A 16,121-nucleotide genomic window follows, 5' to 3' on the forward strand; every position below is an offset into this window, starting at 1 on the left:
AGAGAGCCGTCCACGCATGTGACCCTCCGATACACCAGCTATCAGTAGCCTGGACTACCTGTCGGGCATAAGGATACAACAAAGTAGGACCATCTGCTGCGAAAACCGAGATCTTTACAGAGTTTGTTGACAGGGAAAGAAATCCCCAGCATTACTTGTAATTTGTTACATCAAGAGTAAATTGGCTGTACACACTGTTCAGGTAAGCTTAAGGACTTTCTTGAGTGACTCGACTTACTATTAAGCGCTTTTTAAGACCTGGTAAACTGGAGTGAAGAATCTGGTAACATTACTCTGTTTGTAAGTAGTCATTTATATAGTTTTTAGTCTTGGGAAAAATGGAAAAGTCAGTAGGCTAATATATAGGTTAAGTGCGCAGTCAATGAACCTTGTGGTTGAAACTTATTATTCTTAAGCAAAATGAACTGTACACAATTATCACTTTGATGATGTATGTTGAGCCTTTGCAGAATGACTCTGAGCTAAGATCCAAAGACTGAATCTACCAGAGAGGGTAGGTATGTAGAGTCGCCACTATTTTTCGACGTTACTAAGTAAAATAGCGACGTCGCCATGGCTGCTGCAGATGCCTTGGGAGTGGGCGTAGTCAGCATCAACCAACTGCTGTTATGTCAGACGTAGCAATGTTACCAACTGGTTACCACATTGGACCAACACCACAATAATAATGACACAGCAAAAAGGCAGAACTACTGCAGTATCAGTAGGCCGGTTAATACACATCGAAGCCATGGGCTTTTTATTGCCTATGTGGCTGAAAGCAGCGTTTCAGTAAAACAATTATGCCTCGAGCTGGTATAATCACTCGTCATTTTAGTCAAAGGTATCGCAGTCTGGCAGCCACTATCAACGTGGAGAGCTCCACGCTGGTCATTATCCTGACAACAGCCACTATCTCAGTTCAACCCTGCCACTGTAAAGGTCATCCAACCTGGACATCTACAAAGTGTTCTGTAAATCTTCATGAGACAGACTCACGTCACTTGTTTTCAGGTCATTAAAGAGTAGGAACACAGTAACCTTGTATTAGATGCGGGGCTGAGAAATCTCACTGGCTCTTTAAAATTTTATTGTGAGTTCAGGTAAATCAGTAGCTGGACATGAAAACTTAAACTGATAACAGATTTATTAACCCAGTGGTGCGCACGCCTGGAATCTCCATGTCAGTACACACAGCTAGTCTCACAGACCCTTGCGATTTCCATCGCATTTAATTTGCATTGTTATATGTACTGTGGAGAGAAATGTTAGTAAATAAAGTAATATCATTACCACTCACTTTAATATATGCATTTGAAAGAAAAATTTTATATATTGGTCAAGGGGGTTACACAAAATGGAGGTACATAAAAATTAGTTGCTGTCAAAATAATACACATATTCAGTGGGATATTTTGTCGATACAGTCTTGGCACATAGTAACAGAATGTTCGAGGTAAATGTATTTCTTGCAGTTTTTATAAACATAGCTGGTTTTTCTGTTGTAGTCACCATCCTCATGAGCTCACGGTTGATTCCACGTCAGACCTTTTCACACCACAAATCTCTCCCGTTCTCTCAATGACATTTCTTGGCAAAGTTTTTGATACTGCGGCTTGTTGAAGATGGTCTTGCAGAAGCACAAAAGAAAGCTGCCTCAATAATTCTCTTCTTCTCAGTTGTTCTCTCTTATTCGTGATGCAAATAATAGCAGAATTTCACTATCTCCTCTCCTGCCGTTTAAGAGTGTGCTATGATACAAAACTTACAAGATACTAAAATAAGCTAAGAAGCAAGAAAACATCCGTTATAGCACTAAACAAATCCAATACTGCATACATGTGCACACAGGAATAGCCTAAGCGGACCTAACTATAAACTGACACCAATGCATGTGCCTGGTGCTTGATACCCTCGAACTGTTTGTTTTAAGCTAACGGGAAGTGCTACTGTTAAAATACGAGGTACACCATATCAAATGACTCCTATTATGGTCACTTAAAGGTACTGATAAGATAGTTTCTTGGAAGCAATTGACATATTTTGTACTAATTCTGAAAATATTCTCTGTGGTCTCGCAGACCACCTGCATGGACTTATAGATGAAGTGAGGAATTGAAGATCTGATATTTGTTAACATCTACAACAGTAAATCGCAAGCTGATCTATGACTAACGTATTTTTAAATATTGGTTGGTTCGAGGCACTTTGCTTTCAGGTCACTTAGGTGAGAGAATCTGACAATCTTGTAGCAAATCTGAGGTTCAGAAATCTCCCCAATTCCTTAAAGTTTCATATTCAATTCACAAAAATTAATAACACAATATAAAGGACAATTTTGAACATGGCTGATGTCCAGCAACCGTTTTTAAGTTTTAATGAAGGATGAAAACTGCTAACCGGTTGCGCAGATATTTTTGGTGTCTGTTCTTTGGGACATGTCCAAAAGAACAGACACCAAATATACAATGGTACCCAAACATAAAGAAACAAACCATTGTTTCCCCGTCCTGTGTCTAATTCACGATAGAATCATACAAAGTACCAACAGAAGTCCGTACGATCGTGTTCTGCGCAGAAGATGGCATTCCAGTCAACAGACAACCACGGCAACGATGGCGTGAGGTCACCTATCGAACGGGATAGTACACTACTGGCCATTAAAATTGCTACACCACGAAGATGACGTGCTACAGACGCGAAATTTAACCGACAGAAAGAAGATGCTGTGATATGCAAATGATTAGCTTTTCAGAGCATTGACACAAGGTTGGAGCCGGTGGCGACGCCTACAACGTGCTGACATGGGGAAAGTTTCCAACCGATATCTCATACACACACAGCAGTTGACCGGCGTTGCCTGGTGAAACGTTGTCGTCATGCCTCGTGTAAGGAGGAGAAATGCGTACAATCACGGTTCCTACTTTGATAAAGGTCGGATTGTAGCCTATCGCGATTGCGGTTTATCGTATCGCGTCATTGCTGCTCGCGGTGGTCGAGATCCAATGACTGTTAGCAGAATATGGAATCGGTGGGTTTAGGCGGGTAATACGAAACGCTGTGTTGGATCCCAACGGCCTCGTATCACTAGCAGTCGAGATGAAAGGCATGTTATCCGCATGGCTGTCAAGGATCGTGCAGCCACGTCTCGATCCCTGAGTCAACAGATGGGGACGTTTGCAAGACAACAACCATCTGCACGAACAGTTCGACGACATTGCAGCAGCATGGACTATCAGCTCGGAGACCATGGCTGCGGTTACCCTTGACACTGCATCACGGACAGGAGAGCCTGTGATGGTTTACTCAACGACGAACTTGGGTGCACGAATGGCAAAACGTCATTTTTTCGGATAAATCCAGGTTCTATTTACAGCATCATGATGGTCGCATCCGTGTTTGGCGACATCGCGGTGAACGCACATTGGAAGCGTGTATTCGTCATCGCCATACTGGCGTATCACCCGGCGGGATGGTACGGGGTGCCATTGGTTACACGTCTCGGTCACCTCTTGTTAACATTGACGGCACTTTGAACAGTGGACGTTACATTTCAGATGTGTTACGACCTGTGGCTCTACCCTTCATTCGATCCCTGCGAAATCCTACATTTCAGCAGGATAATGCACGACCCCATGTTGCAGGTCCTGTACGGGCCTTTCTGGATACAGAAAATGTTCGACTGCTGCCCTGGCCAGCACATTCTCCAGATCTCTCACCAACTGAAGACGTCTGGCCAATGGTGGCCGAGCAACTGGATCGTCACAAAACGCCAGTCACAACTCTTGATGAACTGTGGTATCGTGTTGAAGCTGCATGGGCAGCTGTACCTGTACACGCCATCCAAGCTCTGTTTGACTCAATCCCCAGGCGTATCAAGGCCGTTATTATGGCCAGAGGTGGTTGTTCCGGGTACTGATTTCTCAGGATCTATGCACCCAAATTGCCTGAAAATGTAACCACACGTCAGTTCTAAAATAATATATTTGTCAAATGAATACCCGTTTATCGTCTGCATCTCTTCTTGGTGTAGCAACTTTAATGGGCAGTAGTGTATTTACTTGGTAGTTCCACATCCACAATCGCTGTGCACACAGTTACAGGCGATACAGAAAACGCCTACCAGACTCTCTGTAGTCAGGATCAGAGGAAGAATGGAAGGAGGATAGTTAAAAACTGATGTGGCACGATGGCTTAATGTGAACCGTTCTGTTGTTTCTCGGATTTGGCGACAGCTTATAGAGACCGAAACTGTATCCCGAAGACCAGGGCAGGGCAGACCACTTGATATCAGGAAAGAGAGGACCCTTATTTGGCTGTAAGGGGACGACGATACCGCCCTTGTACTGCACGGCAACTGGCATCTGACGTCGCAGCATCCACTGGGCGTGTTGTATTGAGGTGAACGGTGTAGAGAAGGCTTCGGTAGAGTGACCTTTATCGTCGGAGACCTGGCATATGTGTCCCTCTGAGCATCTTCACAGATGGGGATGTCTAGAGGACAGTCAACGTGCCAGCTGGATGGTCGAACTGTGGGCCATCATTCTTTTCACAGATGAGTCCCGATAGAGTGAATCTCGACGGATTCCATCGTATCTGGAGCACGATTCCGGGACCCAAACATTGTGGGAAGGGACCGATATCGAGGAGGATCCCTAATGGTGTTGGCAGGGATTGTGCTGACCACTCGCAAACTTCTTCATAAAATTGTATGGGTGAACCGACAAGGTTTAACTACTGTCAGGTATTGAGACAAGATCTTGGGATTCATGTGAGGTTGTTGCGAAGTACTGATGGACGATAATGCTCGACCTCACAGAGCACAAGTGGTTGATGTTTTCTTGGAAACGGAAGATACTACACGCCTGGCGTGGCGTGACCTGCTCTCTCTCTCTATTTGGGTTGGGGGTTGGGTTCTTTGGGGAAGGAGACCAGACAGCGAGGTCATCGGTCTCATCGGATTAGGGAAGGACGGGGAAGGAAGTCAGCCGTGCCCTTTCAAAGGAACCATTCCGGCATTTGCCTGGAGCGATTTAGGGAAATCACGGAAAACCTAAGTCAGGATGGCCGGACGCGGGATTGAACCGTCCTCCTCCCGAATGCGAGTCCAGTGTGTAACCACTGCGCCACCTCGCTCGGTTCTCTCGATTTGAATCACATAGAGTACTAGGCAGACGTGTTGCATCACGTCATCATCCACCAACCACTCTCAAGGACTTGCAACTATCTCTGCGGAAAGAACAGGTGTTATTGCCTCAACAAGAGATTTATGACATCATTCACAGCATGCCCCGTCGTTTTCAGGCCTGTATTGATGCCAGAGGTGGCCACATCCCATACTGAGCACATTAATCGGTTGTCGTAATGTGTGTGAAAATCTGTTACGTTAGAAAAAACCCTTATGCATGTTGCAGTTGTTTACATTCTGTATTCTTTATACTGTTTCTACTTTACTATCATCTCTTTATCCTGTTTCATGGCAAAATAATCGCAACCTTGCAAAATTTCCGTTTGTTGCTTTAATTTTGGACACCATTGTACAATTAAGGCGAGGACGACCAGTTGATCACTTTAGTGCGAATGCCCACCACGCTTGAATTCTTACGGGAATCGGCGAAATGCCACGAGTAAAGAGAATAATGGGCAAGGGGCACTACATCAGTAGTGTGTGGGTAAGTTGAGAATTTGGGTCTGACGGGAAACGTACTATGGTAGACCGTACAATTACGATGACCACTCTGTGTGGATGGCGGAGTGGTCAGTGCATCTGCCTAGTAAGCAAGAGACCAGCCTTCAAATTCCAGTCCGGCACAGCCGGCCGCGGTGGCGGTGCGGTTCTAGGCACTTCAGTCCGGAACCGCGTGACTACTATGGTCGCAGGTTCGAATCCTGCCTCGGACATGGATGTGTGTGATGTCCTTAGGTTAGTTAGGTTTAAGTAGTTCTAAGTTCTAGGGGACTGATGACCTCAGATGTTGAGTCCCATTTGAGCCAGTCCGGCACAGATTCTCAACTTTCACCATTTTTAAATGGCTCTGAGCACTATGGGACTTAACATCTATGGTCATCAGTCCCCTAGAACTTAGAACTACTTAAACCTAGCTAACCTAAGGACAGCACACAACACCCAGTCATCACGAGGCCTTTCCCCATTGATTTAAATCAATGCCCATTGGCAGCTATTGTTGTTAATTCATTTGTGTCATGGTTGCACAAATTTTATTCATTCCCTTGGTTTAGATACCGGCTAAGGGTATCTTGATCACAATAACTTATAGTTACTTATAAAAATTTTAATCAACGTAGGAGATTAACAAACATTTCAAAATCCGTAAGATGCACAAGACGTGAAAAACAGAGCAAGTATTACTTACATAAATTCACATAGCGTGGAGAAATAATAAAACTATATGAGTTGAAGTGCTCAAGTCAAATAAGTAAAAGCTAGCTTGTAAAATCAACATTAAAACCATAAGCATACCAAGCCGCCAGGGCTGACATCAGACTGAAAGTTTTTTCAACTGATTACACCACTACGTGGAAACAGCGCAATGCGCGACATCTATAGGCCGCGAATGAAGTAGAGAGACACAAATTAAGAAAATAGCTATATTAAGAATGAAAATAGTTATTACAAGAGACCAAGCATAATAACAGACGTATAAAAGCAGGTAATAAGTAGAATATACAGAAAAAGCTGCGAAATGCGCCAGCTGTGATAACTGTGCTCTTAATTTACCGTAGATAAACAGTAACTCATGGTATTTCTCTTGCACTTCCCTAAAAGCGTCACTTTCCTGTGTTTCTTTATACGATCCTGAAAAACATCGTCCGTCATTCTAATTTCATTCCTGATTTCCTAGATATCTACTAATGATTTGAGTATCTCTGATGGCTTGTAAGTAAGACATCTGATTGTCTAGAGAACAGCACACCTGATTCCAATGGTTGAAGACAGCTAAGCGTCCTGCCCCACTCCCGATGAAGAATGGCCAACACACGACTATTCCCAACATCCAGGATGTCCGCACAAAGTCGCAACCTGATGAATCGAACCGTCCATCACCCCCTCCCTCCTTCTGAAACGAGCAGCTAAAGACAACCATAAACAAGAAACAAACCGAGCGAGATGGCGCAGTGGTTACCACACTGGACTCGCATTCGGGAGGACGACGGCTCAAACTCACGTCCAGATATCCTGATTAACATTTTCCGTGATTTCCATAAACCGCTTCAGGTAAATGCTGGGACGGTTCCTTTAAATGGGCATGGCCGACTTCCTTTCTCATTCTTCCCTAACCCGATGGGTCTGATGACCTTGCTGTTTGGTCCGCTCCCCCGAATCATCCAAACAAGAAACAACAACAATAAAAACTTAACAATAACACTACAATAATAAAAGAAAAGTACAGGTTCCAATGAGATAAAAACTCTAAATTGACCTGAACACAACTCAGTGCAAAACATACCCATAACACAAACATAAAGATTAAATCTAACAGCAACATAACATTGGAAAGAATCCTACAAAACAACCAATTACGAGACCTCAAAGCATAAGGTATGTCATATGTTTTGGGCTCTGTATCCGCTAGGTGGTCCTTCTTTCTGCTTACTACACCTCTGCGTACCAGGTCGGCCGCATTTAATTGTAGTACCGCATCCATCATAGTTTCTTCCGACTGACGTGCAAGATAGACGTTTCGGTAGGAAACTGTATCCTTTACGTTAACTGGTGAGACCATCTCCACGACCTGATACGGTTCGTGATATTTGGCCAACAACTTTTTCGTCTTTCCCTTCATTGTACAGGGATTAGTGACCAACACTCACTGCCCTATACGATACTGTGGTTGTCTGCCCATTCGCCTATTCGGCTGTTCCTGGCGTTCCAGAGCATTATGTGTTCGCCTTACGTAAGTTTCTCCGTACCTCCCATACTCTTCTCGCAAACTTCTCCACTGATTCGCAGTTTGGTCCTGATTTAGGACTTACAACGTCAAAGGGAGACTGCGTCTTTGTTCCGTACACTACCTCAGTTCTTGACATGCCTGTTCCTGAGGGAACCTTTGAGTTGTACATACAACCCAGATATGGAAGAAATAGATTCCAGTCATCATTTCTGGCATTCACGTAAAAGCATGGCATTTTCGAAATGCACTCTGTGCTACCCTTGATTTGACAGTTGGATCGGCTCGTTCATAACTTCTAAATATGAAATACATGCCACGAAGTTCGTAGTCTGATCTGTGACTAAGATATCAGGCACTCCAAACTTCAACATCCAACTGTTAACTAATGCCAAGGGCACAGTGCTGGGCTCTTCGTCTGGAGTTGCTATCATTACTAGAAACCGTGAGATATGGTCGATGATAGTAAGTACATACGTATTCCCTGCCGATATCCTGTTACATGGTCCATAAATATCGAACCCAAGTATTTGAAGTAGCTTTGACGCCTCTGGTAACCTCTGGACAGCGATCTTCTGAGACAAGAATCCGTTTTTGTGCACACATGGTACACAGTCTCTGGCATACTGCTCCACATCGTGCATCCCCTCCATCAAAATCGTTCCACAAAATGACTATCTGTTGCTCATCGGCCTCCATGAATTGACAAGACATGGTCATGAACCTACTGTAACATTTCCTTTTGAGAAACTGCCAGGACCATGGCAGGTGATCCACATTTCGTGATTCTGAAAAACGAATTCTCATGTATGAGAAAATGCAGCTCTGGCTCAAAGGCCTGACAGTCTTTATTCTCTGCCTGTACTCGTTGTCATGTCAACACACTCTTGCGTACTCAACATGGCTACTCTGCCCGCATTTGTGTGTTTTCTACCTGGCTTATAGACAATCTCATAATCAAACTCCCTAAACTTGAGAGCACAACTTCTTAGACGACTAGATGGGTCTTTTAGACCAAGCAACTATTTAGTAATGCATGATCAGCCACAACTTTAAATATTGTATTATACAAGTAACACCAGAAATACGTAATACCATGTATGACTACTAACATTTCTTCTCTTTCTATTGTTCAGTAGTTGTGTTCTGCCTTACTTAACTGCCTCAAAGCACTGGCTACAGGAATCCCTTTTCCATCAACTTCAGCCGACTGCCTTGTTAGAAGTGTCACAAAACAGGATGAACTCTTTCTCAAAATCCTGAAAAACCAATATGGGATCCAACATCAATGCCTCCTTCAGTTTCTCGAATGCTAGTTAACACCCCTGTGTCCATTGAAACTTTACGCCCTTTTTGAGTAATCTGTTCAAAGGTTTGGCTATTTTTGCGAGGTTCTTTACCAATTTACTGTAGTAGTTGCACAAACCAACGAACGACTGTATCTGTTTGGTTGTCCATAGTGCTGGAAAATTGTGAATTGCTTCTGTAAGATGAGGATGGGCCTGCACACCACTCTCACTAAGTACGTGTCCCAGATAGTTAACTCGAGTTTGAGTAAAATGGCAGTTGTCCATGCTCAGCGTCAGACGTGCTGACCGTAACCTACTAAAAACGTCATCAAATTGTGTCACATGTTCTGGGACATCCTTCGCTGAAACGTAGCAAACTGAATGGTATCCATTTATACTGATAATGTCCCCACAGCATGGTAAATGGTGACTTTAGCCTATCCTCAAGCACTGCTTCTAACTGATGATAACTATTTTTGAGGTCCATTGTAGTAAAGTAACGACACTGACCCAAATTATCCCAAGTTTCCATAATATTAGGGACTGGATAAGCTCCTGCAATTATCTGTGCATCCAGAAACCTATAATCACAACAAAAACTATATTTTTTCATTCTTTCGAGTGATTTCTTAGGGGAGCTTACGATATACGCGTTCCAGGGACTATCACTAGGTTATATGAACCCCATCTCGTAGTTGCTGTTCAATGAACACCTCTATTAATGACTATTAATGTCTCGCTATGTGATACAGTTTCCTATAAACAGGTGTAGTAATCTCCTGTTGGTATACGGTACTGAGTTACCGGAGCTGCTGGAAACCCCTCATCTGTACGAAACAAGTCGCTAAATTCCAACAATATTTTTTCCACAACTGTACGTTCACTGCTCTTCAAATGACCCAGCTTCTTGCGTAAGGTTGCCGTGTAGACAGTTTTTTTATGGCTTCTATCCAGTATCGAACTATCGTAGTCTTCTTCTTCTGATACTTCTAGAGTGGCTGTAACTATGCCTTCTGATAGACTAACTTCACTTCTGCCAACGTTGTAGATGCTAACTGGAACCTTATATTCCCTATTAACATTACTCGCACGGGCTATGCTTTTGCACAAAACAAAATGTGAACCATGCAACTTTTCATTATTTGTGAGTGGCTCAGCCATGTACAAAATCCAGCAAAACATGTCGGTATGCACTGAAAGCTACACTACCTTTCCCATACCTGCCGGTATTTTATTCTGCTCATCAATCTTTCGAACTCTTCTGCAGTTCAGCTGGCATCACTTTCATGAAAGAGCGCTATGTAACATGGCTTTGTATGCAACTTTGTCACGCAAGTGAAACAAATTTTCCCTGAGCTCATCTGTGCATTGCCAAAGACCAATCTTTGCACGATGTTCGTCGAGAAAATCTAGTCCGAGAATCATTGAATATCCTTCACCCACATATGCAAAAACTTACATATGGTCCGTAAATTTAGTTTCCCCAGTGGTAAACTTCAGTACCGATCTACCCAACGACTCAGTGCTACTGTCACCAACACCACGTAACTTAACATCGTTGCGGCCCCAGTCTCCTGCTGCGCACCAGGTGCAGACTGTGTCTACAAGAAACCTCCGTTCCACACCACTCACTAAGCCCACTAAGCAGCACTCCGTGAGTGCACTAACTCGTGCAATGTTACGATCTACCGAAACTGCTTTCCAAAGGTCAAAGCATTCCTGTTTGAGTTTTGCGGCTGTTTCTCCCGACGTCACTTCCTGTTCTTCCTCTTCCGACAGTAAGACTCTGGGTGGCCCATTTCACCAAAGAGTAACACTCTGGTTGCTTACACTGTTCCTACATGTGGGCCTCACATCAACGCCTATGGCATCTGACCTCAAAAGCGAATACATAGCGGTCTAACCGTTGCCTTATGGCGAAATCTATTTCCTCCAATTGCGCAACCATTCTAAGAGATGCTGTTAAATCCCTCGGATTCTCAATGCGAAATGTTCGTGACATTGTTCCACTCAAGAAAACTTCTATTGCCCTGTTTTTTGCGTCCTACAGTAACACCAATGTCAATACCTATGTCTCTACCCAGAATTCTGGGTAGACGCTTAAGTTTGAGCATTGACTTTGCGAATCCTGAATGGAAATACTTCCATTGGCTCATTACGCTTCGGAGTTCAAGTATTGAGCTCCCCGCTAAAATTCATGCACTGTTTGGATTTTGGTAACGCTGGCATAGCCCAGAGACCAACTACTGAAACGACTGTGCTTTACTGAGAGTCTTGTGATACATGGCATATGTCTTGGCTTTCCCTGTTAAACGCAAGTTAGCCGCACAAAGGGTTACTTCTTTTGGCTAACTGCTCATTGGAGCAATAGTTGTAACATAGTGAATGAAGCCGGCCGCGGTGGCCGTGCGGTTTTAGGCACTTCAGTCCGGAACCGCGAGACCGCTACGGTCGCAGGTTCGAATCTTACCTCGGGCATGGATGTGTGTGATGTCCTTAGGTTAGTTAGGTTTAATTAGTTCTAAGTTCTAGGGGACTGATGACCTCAGATGTTGAGTCCCATAGTGATCAGAGCCATTTGAACCATTTTTTTAACATAGTGAATGAAAACCGACACATCTTCCATTGTTTTACCTGAAAGGGAATTAACCCTTTAATGCATACTGTAGCTGATAAGCTACAGACCTCATTTCTTCGATTTATTCCATATGGAGAAACATTTTCGATCAAATTCGTTATGTAGCTAAGTGTATACACTCCGCTGCAGTTTCTAGTAGTTCTTCATAGCGATCATAGATGGCAGGACGAGCTGAAGCAGTTCGACAGTGAGCTGTGTGGACATACTGCCAAGTGTGTGTTTTGGCGGAAAGTTGAGGTGTGTTTTTGGTGTTTGTGCACTGATTTCTGGGTTTGAAAATTACTTTTTTATTTTGAAAACGTAAGTAGATATGGTGTAAACAGTTAATTCGAGTGTCTTTGCGATAGATTTGAAATGAGGCCTGTTTTTGTGTATGTTGCTTATCAGCTACATTTTTCATTTACTGCATTTCAGACGCTGACGTAAAAATGTCTCGAAAGAGTCAAGAAGAAATGCTTATGGAATGGTTAGAGATTCCACTAAGCAGTGATGACGATCTTGAGTGTTTCTCTGACGATTCCATTCAAGATGAGACCTATGTTGCTCCAGAATCTGTTGATTGTGATAGTGACAGTAGTGACGAAGAAAGTCAAGTACCAGTAATTATGACTGAAGATGTTTCTGGAACAAGACAATCTGATGTTATAATGAAGGAATCGACGTCACAGTTGTCTGATAATGCTCTGAAACTGCCATGCAGCAGCAAAAATGTTACCAAAAACAGCAGGAGTGTGGTTTGGAAAGATAAACGGTTGATTATTCCCGAACTGCAGTCAAAATTTCATGGCAATACTTCGTTACCAGAAGAAGTAATAAACTTAAATACTCCATACCAATTCTTCAAACATATATTTCCATCTAAATTGTTTGATCTAATTGTCGAAGAGTCTCATAGATACAGTGTGCAGTGTAATCCTGATAGACCAATAGATTTATCCTGTGATGACATAAAAAAATTTATAGGCATCTGTCTCGTAATGTCAATAGTTCATGTACCTAATACGAGGGATTACTGGGGAGAAGTTACTGGTACTCATCTGATCAAGACAACAATGACAGTGAATCAGTATGAGCAAATACGTAAGTTTCTTCACTTCAATGACAACAGTGCAATGATACCCAGGGGTGAAAAAGGTCATGATAGACTCATCAAGATAAGACCCATAATAGAATTGATGAGATCTCAGTTTCAAACAATACCTGTTGAGGAGTGTGTTTCTGTTGATGAACAGATATGTTCAACAAAGGCTAGAAGTTATTTGAAACAATACATGCCAAACAAGCCTCATAAATATGGATACAAATTATTTGTTATTAGTGGCATATCTGGTTATGCCTACGATTTTGAGATTTTCACTGGAGATGAAAATGAACCAGAAAAAAGAGTGACTGGGGAGGAAGACTTGGGAGCAAGTGCAAATGTTGTAGTTCGACTCAGTAGGATACTACCAAGAAATATGAACCACAAACTGTACTGTGACAATTATTACACAAGTCTGCCACTGCTTGTATGGTTACATAAACAAGGAATTTACTCACTTGGGACAGTCAGAAGAAACAGAGTGCCAGACTGCAAGCTCCCTTCAGAAGCTGAGCTGAAGAAAATGGCACAAGGTGCATCAGTAGAGCGCGTCGCAACAGTGGATGGTGTCGACATATCAAATGTAGTGTGGAAAGATAACAAGAGTGTGATGTTGCTTTCTACACTTGCTGGACAGCAGCCTATTCATGAAGCAGGGAGGTATGACAAAAAAACAAAGTCAAGAATAACAATACCTTGTCCACAAATAATTAAGCTCTACAATAAACATATGGGAGGTGTTGACCTTCTTGACAGCATAATGGGTCGACATAAAATTCTTGTGAAAAGTCGAAAATGGTATATAAGATTGTTTTACCATCTCCTGGACATGGGAGTAGTCAATTCCTGGCTGTTGTATAGGAGAGTAGCAGAAACCAAAGGGATTAGGAGAACTATGAAACTCTCCGAATTTCGAATGGAAATTGCTCACTGTTTGTGTCGCTCAGGTCAAACTTCAGCAAAACGTGGAAGGCCAAGTAATGAACTCGAAAACCAAATACAAGCTAAGAAGACAAAGGGGCCCACAGCACATGTACCTCCACAAGATGTAAGGCTGGATCAAGTAGGTCACCTGCCTTCGCACTTGCAAGTGAGACAGAGGTACAAAATGCTAGGATGCAAGGGATTTTCCTGGGTTCAGTGTAATAAATGTGCAGTTGCATTGTGTTTGCACAAACAAAAGAACTGTTTTCAAACTTTTCATGTAAAGTGATTATCACATGCTTGGGTACAAACCTGTTGGAACTAGATACCTTATTGTTCATACATAAAAGTGTATAAAATATACAATAAATGCTCAATATTTACAACATTAATGTCCTATTTATTATTTGAGGATTTTTCCCTTCCTATACAAAGTATTTAATCATAATCAACAATTAAATTACGAGAGATTTGGTCAAAATTGAGGGAGCAAAATAAGCACATTTATTGTGGCTCGTAAGGTGTTAACTCAAAATGTAGCTCATCAGCTACAAAGCGATTTTCAACAATAGTGCTTTGTTAATTTAATTTAAAAAAAATTTCAATATTTTTTTCGAAATGTAGGCACTATAAACTAAACATGGTAATTTTTACAGCTTGAAATAAAAAAATCATGCATTTAAGGGTTAATAAGTGCAGTTACTGCTCGATCAAAAGAAGAAGAAGCTACCTCCAACACTGTCTTATTTTCCCCAGGCTCAAGCTGTTACTGAACCTGACAGGTTTTCAAAACCTCAAATCTTCGGAGGCTACCACATCCTCCTGCTTCTGGCGAAAATTTTGCTCTGTTAATAGCATTATTAGGGCAAAGCGGGTTCTGGGACAATTTGTTAGCGCCAGTTACATACATTAAGGGGCAATCATACATTCAGGGGCAAGTGAATATTTAGGGGCAAACATTGTTACACTAATTGATTAATGAGTCCCTGGGGGTTGATTTATGATCACCTGGTATCCATCCTTCTGACAAACCCCCAACACTTCGCCCTCACCCTCCTCCTGTCCTACCTTTCTGGGAATTCCCCAACCCTCCCACCTCCCCTGCGAGTACCAGCACGCTTTTAACATCAATTTAATTGACTGATTAATTAAATTTTTCTCTGGAACTGTGAACAAGCATAACGTTCGAATTTGGGGATCACAGAATCCACACAGTGTCAGGGAAAAGGTACAAGATAGCCTGAAAGTGAACGTTTGGTGTGGCCTCATGTGTGACAAGATAATTGGACCATTCTTCTTTGCTGAATCAACTGCCAAAGGAAAGACGTACCTAGACATGCTGGAGATCTTTGTCTTTCCCCAGGTTGAAGACTTGCAACCAAATCTTTGGTTGCAGCAAGATGGTGCTCCACCTCACTGGTCGCTGGATGCTTGGAAGGATCTAAATGCAACATTTCCAGGACGCTGGATTGGACGAGGTGCACCTGTGAATTGGCATGCACGTTCTCCTGACATCACACCATTGGATTTGTTTCTATGGAGCTATGTCAAGGACAGAGTATTCGCCACAGCAATGTGGACATTCAGGACCTCCATACTCGGATTGTGGAATTCATTGACACCATTCATTCGGACATTTTGCAGTGGAATGGGATGGAAATTGAAAACAGACTCAACAATTTTCGTGTCGCTGCAGGGGCTCATGAGGAAGTGTTTTGATTCATTATTGTATTTTTTTTTTTCAAAACTTATCTTCACATATGACCTATTTTCATGAAAAAATAAAGTTATTTCATTTAGTTTTGTATATGGAACACATTTAAAATGGGGAATTTCGGTGTAGACACCCTGTATAATCCCTAAGTTGGTTCTTTCAGCTACACCAGGACGAAGAACGAGTAGGAGCAGGAAGAGATGGAGGAGTAAAAACAATGAATACCACTCCCACCTTTCCACTGCAAGACAGAGTCCACTGGACTGCACTGAGAAGCAATAAACACTGCACACTTAAACCATGTACCATTCCATAGTAGTAGTTGTCAGGATTAGATGTCTGAGATCACTCAAACCCAATCATTGTGCCAGGTGTGTAGCCGGACTCAGCCCAAAGGAGAGAACCACCCAGTCATAGAGGATGTCCATAATGACTGGAGTGGTAAGAATTCAGATGTCCAGCTCCATCACTTGTCAGTGATCTATGCTGAATCTTCTCAAATATAAACGTAAACGTCGGACAATACTCGTAACACACGATTGCAAAGGCTGTCCAACACATACTG

At 42.6% G+C, this 16,121-nt stretch overlaps 1 protein-coding gene across 1 annotated transcript; it reads left to right on the plus strand.

Moving 5' to 3' along the window:
* Positions 1-12,265: 12,265 nt before the first annotated feature.
* On the plus strand, positions 12,266-14,131 carry LOC126471082 (piggyBac transposable element-derived protein 2-like). Its single transcript, XM_050099156.1, has one exon. The coding sequence runs from the start codon at positions 12,266-12,268 to the stop codon at positions 14,129-14,131; it is 1,866 nt and encodes a 621-aa protein (XP_049955113.1).
* Positions 14,132-16,121: the final 1,990 nt, after the last annotated feature.

Source organism: Schistocerca serialis, chromosome 3, assembly GCF_023864345.2.
Source record: "Schistocerca serialis cubense isolate TAMUIC-IGC-003099 chromosome 3, iqSchSeri2.2, whole genome shotgun sequence".
NCBI classification, from domain to species: domain Eukaryota; kingdom Metazoa; phylum Arthropoda; class Insecta; order Orthoptera; family Acrididae; genus Schistocerca; species Schistocerca serialis.